This window comes from Carcharodon carcharias, chromosome 4 (assembly GCF_017639515.1).
Source record: "Carcharodon carcharias isolate sCarCar2 chromosome 4, sCarCar2.pri, whole genome shotgun sequence".
In the NCBI taxonomy this organism is placed as follows: Eukaryota; Metazoa; Chordata; class Chondrichthyes; order Lamniformes; family Lamnidae; genus Carcharodon; species Carcharodon carcharias.
In genome coordinates, this window is record NC_054470.1 from 161880319 (window position 1) to 161896725 (window position 16407).

Here is a 16407-nt window from a genome sequence, read left to right on the forward strand (position 1 = left end):
TCTCTCCTCTCAAGAAGCACCAAAAAACCCACCTCTGATAAAGTTTTTGATTAGTTTTCCTGATTTCTCCTTCTATAGTTTGGTGTCAATAGTTTTATTTAGATTGCTCTCAAGCACCTTGTGGTGTTTTTTACTAACTTAAGTCTGCCAAGTAAATGCAAATTGTTACTATATCTGTGACGTAGCCTGATGCTTTAATATTCTGCTCGGATGGTAATAAACATAGCTCTTAGGGACAGGAGAAGGCCATTCAGCTCGTTGACCCTGATCCACCATTCAATAAGATCATGGCTGATCCGGTGGTGGTCTCAACTCCACTTTGCTGTCTGCCCCCCATAACACTTGACTCCCTTGTCTATCAAAAATCTAAGTCTGTCATAGAGGTCTACGGCACAGAAAAAGGCCCTTTAGCCCATCGAGTCTGCACCAGTCAAACAAGTACCTAACTATTCTAATCCCATTTTCCAGCACTAGACCCATAGCCTGGTATGCCACTGTCTGCCTTGAATAAATTTAATGACTCAGCCACCACTGCTTTCTGGGAAAGAGAATTCCACATAATATTGACTCTCAGAGAAAACATTTCCCCTCATCTTAAATGGGAGACCCCTTATTTTTGAACTATATCTCCAGTTCTATTCTCTCCAACAAGTGGGAACAACAAGTGTTGGGGAAGGAAACAATTAACTCACAGGGAGTTCAATTGGTAATTATCAGTTAACCAGCTAAGCACCCATTTGAATGTATAAAAGAAAAAACAGGTGAGAAGGTTCTCTGTAGAGTTCTACACAGCAAAAATAGAACTCTGTTGGAAGAAGCCAGTCTTAGTCTTTACTGTTATTTCAAGCAGGTATTGGGACTTTATCGCCTCCTGGTATCTATCCTATCAATTCCACTCAGGATCTCGTATGTTTCAATAAGATCACCTCTCATATTTTAAACTCCAATGGATACAGGGCCAATCTGTCCAACCTTTCTTCACAAGATAAGCCCCTCATCCCGGGAAATTTTTAAAAATTCATTTACGGGATGTGGATGTTGCTGCCTGGGCCAACGTTTGTTGCCTGTCCCTAACTGCCCGAGAAGGTGGTGGTGAGCCATCTTCTTGAACTTCTGCAGTCCATGTGTAGGTACCCACAGTGCTGTTAGGAAGGGAGTTCCAGGATTTTAACCCAACATGAGTGAAGGAACAGCCATATATTTCCATATCAGGATGGTGAGTGGCTTGGAGGGAAACTTCCAGCTGATGTTCTCATTTATCTACTGCCCTTCTAGATGGTAGTGGTTGTGGGTTTGGAAGGTGCTGTCTCAGGAGCCTTGGTGAGTGGCATCTTGTGCAGTTCATCTTTGTAGATGGTACACACTGCTGCCACTGTGTGTCGGTGGTGGAGGGAGTGGATGCTTGTGGATGGGGTACCAATCAAGCAGGTTGCTTTGTCCAGGATGGTGTCAAGCTTCATGAGTGTTTTTGGAGCTGCACTCATCCAGGCAAGTGGGGGGTATTCTATCACACTCCTGACTTGTGCCTTGTAGATGGTGGACAGGCTTTGGGAATTTAGAAGGTGAGTTACTCATGGCAGGATTCCTAGTCTCTGATCTGCTCTTGTAGAATATTCATATGGCTAGTCCAGTTCAATTTGTGGTCCATGGTAACCCCTAAGGATGTTGATACTGGGGATTCAGCGATCGCAATGCCATTGAATATCAAGGGGCGATGGTTAGATTCTCTCTTGTTGGAGATGGTCATTGCCTGGCACTTGTGTGGCAAGAATGTTACTTGCCACTTGTCAGCCTAAGCTTGCTCAAATGAGTCAATTGAACCTAACACAATTATATGTTTTTTTTTCAAATAAGGAGACCAAAACTATACACAGTATTCCAGATATGGTCTCAGCAAGGCTCTTTACAGTTGCAGTAAAACTTCCCTACCTTTACATTCCATTCCCCAACATTCCAATTGCCTTCCTAATCACTCGCTGTAACTGAATACTAACTTTTTGTGAATCATGTACCAGGACACCTAGCTCTCTCTTTACTACCAATTTCTACAATCTCTCACCATTTAAATAGTATACTGCTTTTCTATTCTTCCTGCCAAAGCAGACAACCTCATATTTTCCCACGTTATACTCCATCTGTCGAAATTTTGTCCACTCGTTTAACCTATCTATATCCCATTGCAGACTGTCTACCTCCTCTTGACAATTTACTTTCCTACCTATCTTGGTGTCATTGGCAAATTTGGCTACCATACATTCAGTCCCTTCAGCTAAGTCATAAATTGTAAATAGCTGAGGCCGCAACACTGATCCATGGCACTGGCAGCTTGACAACCGTAAGGGACCCATTTATTCCTACTCTCTGCTTTCTGTTCGCTAACCAAACCTTTATCCATGCTAATATGTTATCCCCTACACCATGTAATCTTATCTTGTGTAGTAACCTTTGATGTGGCACCTTGTCAAATGCCTTCTGGAAATCCAAGGACACCACATCTACAGGTCCCCCTTTATCTAATGGTTCCCCTTTATCTACCTTTCTTGTTACTTCTTCAAAAAACACTAAAAAATTAGTTAAACATGATTTTCTTTCACAAACCTATGTTGACTCTGCCTGATCAAAATTATGATTTTCTAAATAATCTGCTATAACCTCCTTAATAATGGGTTCCGGCAATTTCCTTTCGACAGATGTTAGGCTAACTGGCCTGTAATTTCCTGCTTTCTGTCTTCCACTTTTTCTGAATAAAGGTGTCACATTAGCTATTTTACGATCTGCTTTGTCCCTTCTAGAATCTAAGAAATTTTGGAAGATTATAACCAATGCATCTACTATCTCCGCAACCACTTCTTTTAAGACCTTGCGATGCAGGCCATTTGGGATCTGGGGACTTGCCAGCACCTTTTCCCTAGTGATGGTGATGGTTTTAATTCCTCCCTCCCATTCACCTCTTGAATTTCAAACATCTTTGGGAAGTTTTCTAAGTTTCTTTTTACAGTTAAGTCAACAATATCCTCTTGGATGAGCTCCTGTGAATAGCAGGTGCTGTGGTGAACAAAATTGGACCTTCTCTAAGCTGAGAATCACTTGAATCTATGGTCATTGCGCTATGTAGTTATTAGGCCCCTAAACCTAACCAGTTGTCCAAAATTGGGCTGGTTAAGTTCTTCCTAATGACTCAACAAGGTAGTAAGCGGGGTGATCTGGGTGAAAAAAATAAGGGTCAGTTTGCCTTGTGGTGTTGCTGATGAGACCTTGGCAATGGGTTAATGGTGAGTCCTTGAGAGCAGTGAGGTGAGGGTTCTGGTGACTCATTCAGAGCAGGGGGGGAGGAGGGGAGGGACCCACTGCTGCACAACTCACTTTGGTTCTGATGCTGCCAGACATAACCATACCAGTCAACAACAGCGGGCAGCCCTGACCACTGTCACGCCCACCACATATGCACAAACAACGTCTGCAGCAGAAATTTGTGAAAGTAGCCCAGGACAAAACGCATCCTGGGAAGATCTGACCCAGGACAAAAGGCCAAATTATGAGATTGTTCCAAAATATCCTGGACAGTTGGTCACCCTGACTGAGAGAATGCACTTTGCACTGATGGTGATTCTATTAGTGGGTTCCCTAGTATGGAAGTTTTCATAATTCAGGTTGAATGAACTCAAACTCATAGCTTTACCAGTAGTATACTAATATTATCGGTAGAAGAGTCACCATATTGAACTTCAAGATGCAGGATTTCAAAACAGGTAAGAAAGGCTTGCATTTATATAGCACATAAGATGTCACAAAGTATTCTACAGCCAGTGAAGTACTTTTGAAGTGTAGTCATGTTGTAAGGTAGGAAACACGGCAGCCAATTTGCTCATGGAAAGCTTCCTCAGAGATCAATATGATAATCATCAAATACTCTGTTTTTTGTGATTTTGATCAAGGGGCAAATATCAGCAAGGAACCCAGGCATAATTTCCCTGCTCTTCTTTGAAATAGTGCCATGGGATCTTTTATGTCCACCAGAGGAGCAGATTGGGCCTCGGTTTAACATCTCATCTGAAATATGGCACCTCAGGAAATGTAGCACTCCCTCAGTACTGCTCTGGACAGTGAATCTTAATTCGTGTGCTCAAATCATGGAGCGGGATTTGAACTTGAAAACTTGTGACTTTAGAAGTAAGTGAGCTACCAACTGTGTTGCAGCTAACGTGAACCATAATAGTGAAATTAAGGTCGTCCGTGGTTTTAGAAGGTACAAAGTAGAAGGTATGGTTTGCCAAGTGCTTCCAGTCTGTCAAAACCTCTTCAAAGGCCCAATGGAATAACTAACTTGTGGCTGAAGGATCTCTTTATTTTTCCATTTTTGAAACTGCCCTGAGTAAATTAAGTGGTCCAAAAGGACTGTTTAAAAAGAGAGAAAGGGATAGACTGAGTAATTACAGGTCAGCCAGCCTAACCTTGGTGGTGGGCAAATTACTGGAAAAAATTTTCAGGGACAGGATAACCTTCCATAATAAAGGCATGGATTAAATCAAAGACAGGTAGCAAGGGTAAGCTAAGCGAGAGTCATGCCTGATTGTCATGATCAAATTTTTTGAGAAAGCAACAATGAGGGTAGTGCATTTGATATAGTTAATATGGATCATAGGTGATAAGGTCCCACAAAATTGGTTCAGATGCAGGAAGCAAGGGGTAATGCTCGATGAGTGTTTTTGTGATTGGAAGGCTATTTCCAATCAGGTTCAATACGAGGTCCTTTACTTTTTGTGGTAAATATCAATGCTTTGGACTTGAATGTAGGGGTATGATTAAGAAGCTTACAGATGATACAAAAATTGTACATGTGGCTGAAGAAGCTGTAGACTGCAGGACAATATCAAATGGATTAGTCAGGTGGGTCAGTGGCAAATGGAGTTCACTCAGGAAAAGAGTGAGGTAATGCATTTGGGGAAGGCTAACAAGGCAAGGGGATACACAATAAATGGTAGGATACTGAGAAGTGTACAGGAACAGTGAACTTGGACTGAACATCCAGATCCCTAGGGTGGCTGGACAGGTAAAACTAAGATATCAAGATGGCATACTGGATACTCGTCTTAATTAGCCAAACTAGAGAAGCACAGGGATTATGCTGGAGCTGTTAGGCTGGTGTACTGTGTGCAGTTCTGGTCACTGTACTATAAGAAAGGTATGATTCAACTAGTGAAGATATAGAGGGGATTTTCAAGGATGTTGCCTGGACTGGAGAATGTGGTTGTGAGGTAAGATCGGATAGGCTAGAGTTCTTTGCTTTGGAACAGAGGAGGCTGAGGAGTGAAGTGTATACAATTATGAGGGGTCCAGATAGATTGAATAGGAAGGACTCATTCTAATTGGTTGAGAGGTCCATAACCAGGGGGCATAGATATAGGGTAAAGGGTAGAAAGCTTAGAGGCAATCAGAGAGGAACTTTTTTTCACTGAGGTGGTGGTAGGAACCTGGAAGCAACTGCCCGAGACGGTATTAGAGGGAAGAAACTCCCATAACATTTAAAAAGTACTTGGATATGCATCTGAAGTGCCATAACCTACAAGGCTACGGATCAACAGCTGGAAAATTGGAATAGGCTGGATGTCTCCTTGTTGGCCTTTGTGGACATGATAGACTGATTGGCCTCCTTCCATGCTGTAAATTCATATGATTTATTGATCTTTTTCTTTGAAATTCAAGTTTAATTTTGGACTGTAACTTCGAAGTTCCGGTGCATTGTAACGGGAGGGTACCCCAAGGGTGCGTTAGGGAACACCCCCCCCAATAAGTACCCAGGTAAGGAGTGCACGGCAGCTGCCCAGGAAGTTCAAACTTCCACTGGGCAATTACCCTGTAACTGGAATCACCCGAAAATACAATATAAATCACAAACTTCAGGTGAATCCGAATGTCTCACCAGAATAGTGACCCAGGAAAAGTTAGAAGTATTAAAACCGCTACTAATTCCTGGGTAATTATAGTACTGAACCCAACCATGATCCCCATGCAACTCCCCACAACCCTGAACCCCTCCACAGGACTCCCCCACTCCAGGCCCCCGACAACCTCTCATGACTCCCCTACCCTCCCCCCAGGGGACCCCCCCTACCCCTCCCGACTATGCCCCCCAAGCCCTCAGTGGACATCCCTGACACCCACCCCGAATCTTCCCCCCCACCATGCACTCCGATCCCCAATCCTATCCACTTAGCTTACAAACTTGTCTCCTGCTTCTAAAAGTGATTGGGCTTTAAACTTACCTGCTTTATGGCAGCTAGTGCTGTAAAAGGGGGGCCATGACTTCTTTACCTCTGATTCTGCTAACCTCGACACAAGGCCTTAGAAACCCACTGCACTACACAGATCTCGCATGGCTTGAGTCAGAAGGCTGGGCAAGAAAGGAGCGGATGGATTTTAAGGTAGGACACTAGGAGTGGAATGGCAGACTCCGATTGTCACTCCACAAAAGTTCAGGGCTATTGTGCCAAACCTTATCTTTCTGAAATTGGTCATCGGCCCCTTGAGTGAGAAAAAAATTGAAACGTGGCCCTCACACAAAAAGGTTGGACAACTCTAACCCAGAGCAACTCTTAATAATGGAGTTGAGTCATCGATACACAGGACAATTTTTTAAATAAAGAAACTACTGGTCTTAAACATGTCTCTCTCCTGTAGGATGCTTGGCAAATTCTCTGCTCATGCACCTTCACATACAAATGCTTCCATACCTCCAGAAAAGAAAAGGAATTGATTTCTAGGAGTTCGTGGAGAGAAAAATCTAAATCTGGAATCCTTTCATATATCCAATGAGCTAAAAGGTTTGAGGAGTTGGCTATCTCTTGACTGTGGACAAGTAGCATAACATTAGATTCATTTAAACCAGACTGCCTCATGGGATTCACTAGCTCATGCTGGACAATGCTTATTTACATTACAACTGCACTGGTAGAGATGGAACAGCAGAATCAGATTACCTAAATACAGCTTGAAAATTCTAATACAAGTTCTCATGTCGTACTTTCATCTATAAATTCCAGTTTAAATTCAGTTTGTTGGTTTCAAGACGTGTTTTCCTAGGCTAAAGCAATTTTTAAGTTTCATTACAAAAAAAAAGTTGGTGACTCAGTAAAACATTTAAGTCAATCACATAACAATCAAGGAAGTAAAATGTTACCCCGTCAAACTTCAGCCTCTTTCAGGAATTGGTATTAGTTCTAAACTTAATTATTCTATCACTGACCAGCCAGGAATCTTATCCTTACAAACCAATACATGCTCTGGCTCCACTTAAGAAATCGACTTATTTGTATAAACATTTTCAGGTTTTCCTGAGATTTCAAATCAGTTCACAGAATCACAGTATTTTAATGGCACAGAAGGAAGCCATTCGCCCCATTGTGTCTGCATCGGCTCTCCAAATGAACATTATGACCGAGTGCTATTGCCCTGTCTTTCCCCCGTACCCATGCACATTGTTTCTATTCATATAATCATCTAATGCCCTCTTGAATGCTGATTGAACCTGCCTCCAAACTTCCAGGCAGTGCACTCCAGACCCAAACCACTCGTTGTGTGAAAAAGTAACCGCTAGTAACTCACATGACGTTTGCTTTTTTGCAAATCACTTTAAACTGTGCCCTCTCTTCTTGATCCTTTTTTGAGCAGGAACAGCTTCTCCCTATCTATTCTGTCCAGCTCCCCTCATGATTTTGAGCATCTCTATCAAATCTCCTCTCAGCCACCTTCTTTCCAAGGAGAATAGTCCCAAGCTCTCCGATCTATCCTCAGCTAAAGTTTCTCATCCCTGGAACCATTTTTGTAAACCTCTTCTGCACTCGCTTCAATGTGTTCACATCCTTCCTATACGGTGGCGCCCAGAATTATACACAATATTCCAGCTGAGGTCTAACCAGTGTCTTATATAAATTCAGCATAACCTTCTTGCTCTTGTACTCTATGCCCCTATTAATAAAGCCCAGGATACTATATGCTTTATTAACTGCTTTCTCCACCTGTCCTGCCACCTTCATTGATCTATGTACCTATATATCCAAGTCTTTCTGCTCCTGCACCCCCTTCAAAATGTCACCCCTTATTTTATATTGTCTGTCCATGTTCTTCCTATCAAAATGCATCACCTCACACCTCTCTGCATTGAACTTCATCTGCCACCTATCTTGCCCACTCCACCAACTTGTCTATGCCCTTTTGAAGTTCTACATTGTCCTCCTCGCAGTTCACAACACTCCCAAGTTTCATATCATCCGCAAGCTTTGAAATTATCCTCTGCAGACCAAGATCTAGATCATTAATATATATCAGGAAAAGCACGGGTCCCAATACTGACCCCTAGGGAACTCTACTACAAACCTTCCTCCAGCCCAAAAAATATCCATTGACCATTACTCTCTGCTTCCTGTATTTCCCAATCTATCACAATTTAAATAATGCTCTGCCATTGTTTTTCTTACTAAAGTTGATAACTTCACATTTTTCCATGTTATACTGCATCTGCCATGTATTTGCCCACTCACTCAGCCTGTCTAAATCGCCTTGAAGCCTCTTAACACCCTCCTCATTGCTCACATTCCTGCCAAGTTTCGTGTTGTCAGCAAACTTGGAAATATTACATTATTGCAAAACTAAAGTTAATGGAACCAGGGGGAAAACTCCCCACTGGTTGGAGTCAGACCTAGCAAAAAGGAAGGTGGTTGTGGTTGTTGGAGGTCAATCATCTTTGACCCAGGCATTACTGCAGGATTCTTCAGGATAGTGTCCTCAACCCAAATATCTTCAGCTGCTTCATCAATGACTTTCCCCCCATCAGAGAGTCAGGAGCAGGGTTGCTCGCTGATAATTGCAGTGTTCAGCACCATTTGCAACACCTCAAATACCAAAGCAGTCCATACCCACATGCAAGCAAGAACAACATCGACAACATTCATGCTTGGCCTGATAAATGGAAAGTAACTTTCACACCACACAAGTGCCAGGCAATGACCATCTCCAACATGATCAAATCTAACCAACGACCCTTGATGTTCAACAGCATTGCCATCATCAAATCCCGAACGATCAACATCCTAGGGGGTGGGCAGAGCCACCACTGACCAGAAACACAATCCAGGACAAAGCAACCGAGTTCATCAGCACCCCATCCACAATCTCAAAGATTCTTTCCCTCCACTACTGATACATAGTGGCAGCAGTGCATACCATATACACGACACAGCGGAGCAACTCACCAATCTCCTTCGACAGCACCTTCCAAACCCACGATCGCTACCTCCTAGAAGGACATGGGCAACAGGCACATAGGAACACCACCACCTGCAAGTTCCCTTCCAAACCACACACCATCCTTGAAACTATATGTTCCTTCACTAAAGCCTGAAACTCCTCCTGAACAGCATTGTGGGTGTACCTTTACAAACATTTAAAATCACAAATAAAAATAATCCTCCAACCAGGTAGAAGGAGGGAAACAAATGTAAAAGGAAATGGTTGGAATATAAGAGTTACCACAAACAAGTACCTAAAACAAATTAAAATTTAAAACAAATTAAATAAATGTATTAACAAATTAAAACAAAACAAAACAGCTATTTGGACACTTTACTGCCTAAGGTGCTCTTGTGCAGCCTAACCCACCAATAGAAATTTGTCCCCAGCTCATTGGCCACATCTACACATCAAAGCTTCACCTCCTCTCTTAATCTTAAGAAACAGGAGTAGGCCATTTGGCCCATCAAGTCTGCTACGCCGTTCAATATGATCATAGTTGAACTTTTGCATCGATTCTACTTTCCTGTCCTATCCCCATATCCCTGGATTCCCTGTTGTGCCCAAGCAATGATCGACCTCAGTCTTGAACCATGGTCATTGACTGAGCATCCACAGTCTGAGAGATCGGCAATTCTAAAGATTTGTCATCCTCCGAGATGAAGAAGAAATTTCTCATTTTAGTCTTAAGTAGTAGATCCTTGGTCCTGAGACAATGAGTCCTAATTCTAGACTCTACTCCCAGGGGAAACAGCTTCACTGCATTGAGCCTGTAAGAATTTTATTTGTTTTAATGAGACCACCTTTCATTCTTCTAAACATCAAAGGATAAAGGCCCATTCTATTCCACCTATGCAATTTCTCCTTAATAACTAAATTTTCACTCAATGTTCATGCATGCAAACAGGTGACTGGCTACAAGTCTGAAATATTTTGGCAGAAAGAACAATGAGTGATAAATGGCTTACTTACCACAGCTGAAAGTTGGCAGCCTGTGTGGAATCGCAGAAGTCAATGCCCATTGAAACAGTCTTTGATGTCCCAGGCTCAAGGCACTCTGAAACATGAAAAAATATATTTCTGCATTTTGTACATATGGTAATGGAAGATCATTTCAGTTTGCCTATCCACCAGCATAGAAATGATGAACTGATTGGCCTCTGTGTTGTAACATTCCAGGATTCCAAGGCAACAAGGGGTTAAAGGCAATGACAACTTTTCTAGACAATTAAAATGTGTTTCTTTTTCCACCTTTCACTAACAATTTTCTCACCTTTTCCTGTTCCAAGTAAATTGATCACTCTCCAATTATCATAAGAAATAGGAGTAGGCCATTCAGTCCATCAAGCCTGCTCTTTCATTCAATAAGATCATGGCTGATCTGACTGTCACTTAACCCCACTTTCCTTCCTAAGCCCCATAACTCTTGACTCCCTTGTCTAACAAGAATGTGTCTGTCTCAGCCTTGAATGTATTCAATGACCCAGCCTTCACTGCTCTCTGAAGAAAATTTCAATGACTAATGACTCAGATAAAATTCTTCCTCATCTTGAATGTGTTTCCCCTAGTTCTAAATTCCCCCATGAGAGGACACATCCTCTCAGCATATTACCCCGTCAAGCCCCCTCAGAATCCTACATGCTTCAATAAGATCACCTTTCATACTTCTAAACTCCAATTAGTATTGGCCCACCCTGTTCAACCTTTTCTCATAAGGCAACTCTTTCATCCCTGGAATCAGCCTAGCGAACTTCTACCAATGCAAGTATATCATTTCTTAATTAAATGAGACCAACACTGTGCACAGAACTCAAGGTGTAGTCTCACCAATGTCCTGAGTAACTTTGGCAAGACCTTCCGACTTTTATACTCCATTCCCTTGCAATAAAGGTCAACATTCCATTTGCCTACCTAATTGCTTGCTGTAATTGTATGCTAACTTTGTGATTCTCACAGGCGTCTACAGTACAGAAGGCGGCCATTCAGTCCATCGTGTCCACATCAGCCAACAAAGATCTGACTACACTAATCCTATTTTTCAGTGCTTGGCCCATAGTGCTGGAAGCTGTGGCAATGTAAGTGCATATCTAAATACTTAAATGTTACAAGAGTTTCTGACTCAACCACCCTTTCAGGCAGTGAGTTCCAGACTCCCACCACCCTCTGGGTGAAAAAATCTATCCTACAACTCCCCCCTTAGCCTTCTACCTCTTACCTTCAATCTATGCCCCCTGGTTATTGACCCCTCTACTAATGGAAACAAGTGCCTTCCTATCCACCCTATGCCCCTCAATCTTATACACCTCTATCAGGTCCCCTCTCAACCTTCATTGCTCCAAGGAAAACGACCCCAGTCTATCCTCATAGCTCAGACCCTCCAGCCCAGGCAGCATCCTGGTAAATCTTCTCTGCACCCTCTCCAGTGCAATCACATCCTTCCTATAATGTGGTAACCAGCATTTCTTACAGTTCCAGCATAACCTCCCTGCTCTTGTATTCTAGGCCTCAGCTAATTAAGGCAGGTATCCCATTTACCTTCTTAACCACCTTATCTACCTGCCCTGCTACCTTCAGGGATCTATGCATATGCACACCAAGGTCCCTCTGATCTTCAGTACTTTCCAGGGTCCTAACATTCATAGTGTACATCCTTGCCTTGTTAGCCCTCCCCAAGTGCATTACCTCACACTTTTCTGACTTGAACTCCACTTGCCACTGCTCTGCCCAACTAACCAGTCCATTGACATCCTCCTGCAGTTTCCAGTATCTCCTTCACTATTTACCACCCTACCAATTTTTGTGTCATCCGCTAATTTCTTGAGCATACCCCATAAATTTCACGTACAAGGACACCCAGATTCCTCTGTACCACAGCATTCTCTCTCCATTTAAATAATATTCTGCTTTTCTTTCTTCCTGCCAAAGTGAAAACCCCACATCATACTCCATCTGCCAAATTTTTGCCCACTCACTTAATCTAGCTATACCTCTTTGTATCCTCCTCACAACTTGCTTTCCTACCTATCTTTGTATCTTCAGTATTGTCCAAAGGATCATTCTTCTCATCTTCGCCAACACAGCAAGTGTTGGCAGATTATTGAACTATCAGAAGCATCAGAGTCAAGTCCAATCTTGCGTTCAACTGAAATCCACAAATGCATTTCCATTGGCTGTTGGTATACTGCAATTTAGCACATAGGCTGTAGCTGTCCTAACATAAGAATGTGGAGGCCAATTCCAATTTGCCTTCCACAGCCCTCTCTCTCCTCCTTTCCCATTACACCTCTAGTTCACAGCCCCCAACCACAGCACAATACCAGGGCAGGGCAGGAAGCAGGGATACTTTTGGTCAGTTATGTCTCAACAACTTATGACCTTAATGAAAGTCCTCAGTGAAGCTGCATTTGAAATCCCTTCATTGTAATTTTGGTTTCTTTCAAAATGTTGGACTTGTATAACATTATTCACCTGTTTCATGTCACTGGATTAAGATAAATACCAGTTTTAAAATGTTTAGAAAACTATTCATAGTTGATCATACAGCAAAATTATTTTGATTTCAGCTCAATCACAAAGGAAATCTGTCAAGTATATGCCAGATACTTCATTAAATGGAAAGGAAATAAAATGAGACAGCTGAGTGGGGCAAAGAGATAGAAATACCTGTAGCTATATCACCAACAGTAACTTTAGTAGTTTAAAATAAAAGTTGCAAATATGGTAACTGTTTTACAGTGAGGAAATAGTGGTTGCCACAATAAGCATCAAGAAGGGTGTTGTCTTACAAAACAGAAAGCAGGATTTGTACATAAATGTTGTATTTCAGTACCTATTTCATAGAAATCATGCATTTGCATCCCTGATGCAAGCTTCCGCTCTCCTATTCGGATATTCCTGACTTCTTTGTCAGAGCTATTGGTTAATATGATCTGTACAGACACCATTTTTGAGTTGTAAATACATGGTTGACGTGGAAAGTGATATTGCGCTCCAAGGCCTTTTCCAGACATCCGATGAAGTAGTGTATATGATTTTGAAGGAACAAATACTGGAGTGGTCACCTAAATAGCAAAAAACAAACAGTAATTAAATAGTTCAAGTTGTAACATACAACACTGAAGATTTTCATTCTTTAATTTTCATTCTTTTAATCCATCATTCTCAATCAGATCTATCCCTAATTTACTGCATTTCCCATGCAGTTAAATTCAAAAAGAAAATCTAGTGCATCTGTTCTGCCAATTCCTCCTATCCCAAATTCAAATTCTGGATCATCAGAATTTTAAGAAGTGCATGTGGACTTTCAGAAAGCATCTGATAAAGTGCCACATAATAGACTTGCGAGAAAAATGAACCCGATAGAATTAAAGGGATAGTGACAGCACGGATATGAAATTGGTTAAGAGATAGAAAGCAAAGAGTAGTAGTGAACAATTGTTTTTCAGACTGCAGGGTAATATAAATTGTGTTTCCCAGGGGTCAGTATTAGGAACATTGCCCTTTTTAAAAAACATATATCATTGATCTGAACTTGCATCTAGGAGTAGTAATTTTAAAGTCTGCAGATGACACAAAGCTTGGAAATGTAGTAAGCAGGGAGGAGTACATTAGCAGACCTCAGGAGGACATAGATGGTGAAATGGGTAGACATGGTAGATATAATTTAATGCAATCAAGTGTGAAGTGATGCATTTTGGAAGAAAAAAATAAGATTCAATAAAGATGAAATGGTATAATCTTAAAGAGGGTGCAAGAACAGAGAGATCTAGGGTTCACACACACAGAGCTTTGAAGGTGACAGAACAAGCTGGTAAGGTTTTGAGAAAATACATAAGATCCTTAGAGATGTAAACTGAGGCAGAGTACACAAAAGCAAACACGTTACGCTAAACTTTTATAAATCATTGATTAGGCTTTTGGTAGAGTATTGTGTCCAATTTTGAGCACCACAATCCAAGGAGGATGTGAAGGCCTTGGAGAGGGTGCAGAGGGTCATAGAGTCACAGAGGTCTAGAGCACAGGAAAAGGTCCTTAGGCCCATCGAGTCTGCACTGGTCAAACAAGTACCTAACTATTCTAATCTCATTTTCCAGCACTAGGCCCATAGCTTTGTATGCCATGGCATCGCAAGTGCACATCCAAATACTTCTTTCATGTTACGAGGGTTTCTGCCTCTACCACCCTTCAGGCAATGAGTTCCAGATTCCCATCATCCTCTGGGTGAAAATATTCTTCCTCAAATCACCTCTAAACCTCCTGCCCCTTACCATAAATCTATGCCCCCTGGTTATGGACCCCTACACCAAGGGGAAAACTTCCTTCCTGTTTACCCTATCTATGCCCCTCATAATTTTATACACTTCAATCATGTCTCCCCTCAATCTCCTCTGTTCCAGGGAAAATAACCCCAGTCTATCCAATCTCTCCTCATAACTAAAACTTTCCAGCCCAGGCAACATTCTGGTAAATCTCCACTGCACTCTCTCTCGTGCAATTGCATCCTTCCTATAATGCTGATTCCAGAACTGCACTAGCTGTGGCCTAACCAGTGTTTTATACAGATCCAGCATAATCTCCCTGCTCTTATATTCTATGCCTCGGCTAATAAAGGCAAGTATCCCATATGCCTTCTTAACCAACTTATCTACCCGCCCTGCTACCATAAGGGACTGGTGGACATGCACACCAAGGTCCCTCTGATCCTCGTTACTTCCCAGGGTCCTACCATTCATCGTGTATTCCCATGCTTTGTTTATCCTGCCCAAGTGCATCACCTCACACTTATCTGGATCAAATTCCATTTGCCACTGATTAGCCCATCGGACCAGCCCGTCTTTATCCTCCTGTAATCTAAGGCTATCCTCCTCACTATTTACCACCCCGCCAATTTTCTTGTCATCCACAAACTTACTGATCAACCCTCCTACAATGAAGTCTAAATTGTTTACATATACCACAAACAGCAAAGGACCCAACACTGATCCCTATGGAACCCCACTGGACACAGGCATCCAGTAACAAAAATGTCCCATAACCATCACCCTCTGCTTCCTGCCAATCAGCCAATTCTGGATCCAATTTGCCAAATTGCCTTGGATCCCATGGGCTCTGACCTTCGTTATCAGTCTCCCATGCTGGACCTTATCAAAATCCTTGCTGAAGTCCAAGTAGACTACATCAAGTGCATTGCCCTTATCTACACACCTGGTCACCTCTGAAAAATTCAATCAAATTGGTCAGACATGACCCCCCCCACTTAAAAAAAAAACATGCTGACTGTCCTTGATTAATCCCTGCCTCTCCAAGTGTACATTAATTCTGTCCCTCAGAATTGCATCCAATAGTTTTCCCACCACTGAGGTTAGATTGACTGGCCTGTAGTTCCATGGTTTATCCCTTTCTCCCTTCTTGAATAACGATACCACATTGGCTGTCCTCCAGTCCTCTGGCACCTCTCCTATGGCCAGAGAGGTATTGAAAATTATTGCCAGCGCCCCTGCTATCTCCTCCTTTGCCTCACTCAACAGCCTGGGATACATTTAATCCTGGCCTGGAGATTTATTTACTTTTAAGCCTGCCAGACCATTTAGAACCTCCTCCCTTTCTATGCTAATTTCTTTAATTATATCACAGTCCTTCTGCCTGATTTCCATACCCACGTCGTTCCTCTCATTTGTGAACGCCGACACAAAGTATTCATTTAGAACCCTACCTAAGTCTTCCGGCTCCACACACAAATTATCACTATGGTCCTTAATGGGGCCTACTCTTTCCCTAGTTATCCTCTTACTCTTAATGTACTTGTAAAATAACTTTGGATTTTCCTTTATTTTACCTGCCAATGTTTTTACATGCCCCCTTTTTGCTCTCCTAATCTCCTTTTTAAGCTCCCCCCTATATTCTATACTCCTCTAGGGTATCTGTCAAAAGCCTCCCTTTTTCTCTTCATCTAAACCTGCATATCCCTCGACATCCAGGTTTCCCTGGATTTGTTCATTCCACCTTTTATCTTTACTGAATATGTTGGCCCTGTATTCTCCCTATTTCCTTCTTGAATGAGTCCCACTGCTCTGACGCAGATTTACCTAAAAGTAGCTGCTCCCAGTCCACTCTGGCCAAATC

The 16407-nt window shown here is 42.2% G+C and overlaps 1 protein-coding gene across 2 annotated transcripts in view; it reads right to left on the reverse strand.

Annotated features, from left to right (window-relative positions):
* ap3b1a (adaptor related protein complex 3 subunit beta 1a) overlaps positions 1–16407 on the reverse strand; it is a 338438-nt gene that overhangs the window by 72902 nt on the left and 249129 nt on the right. For both annotated transcript variants that reach the window (XM_041185794.1, XM_041185792.1), the window contains exons 23-24: positions 13115–13346; positions 10258–10342 (exon numbers count right to left, since the gene is read on the reverse strand). In XM_041185794.1, the coding sequence (XP_041041728.1) occupies positions 10258–10342; positions 13115–13346 (317 nt within the window). The remainder of the gene's footprint in view (positions 1–10257; positions 10343–13114; positions 13347–16407) is intronic.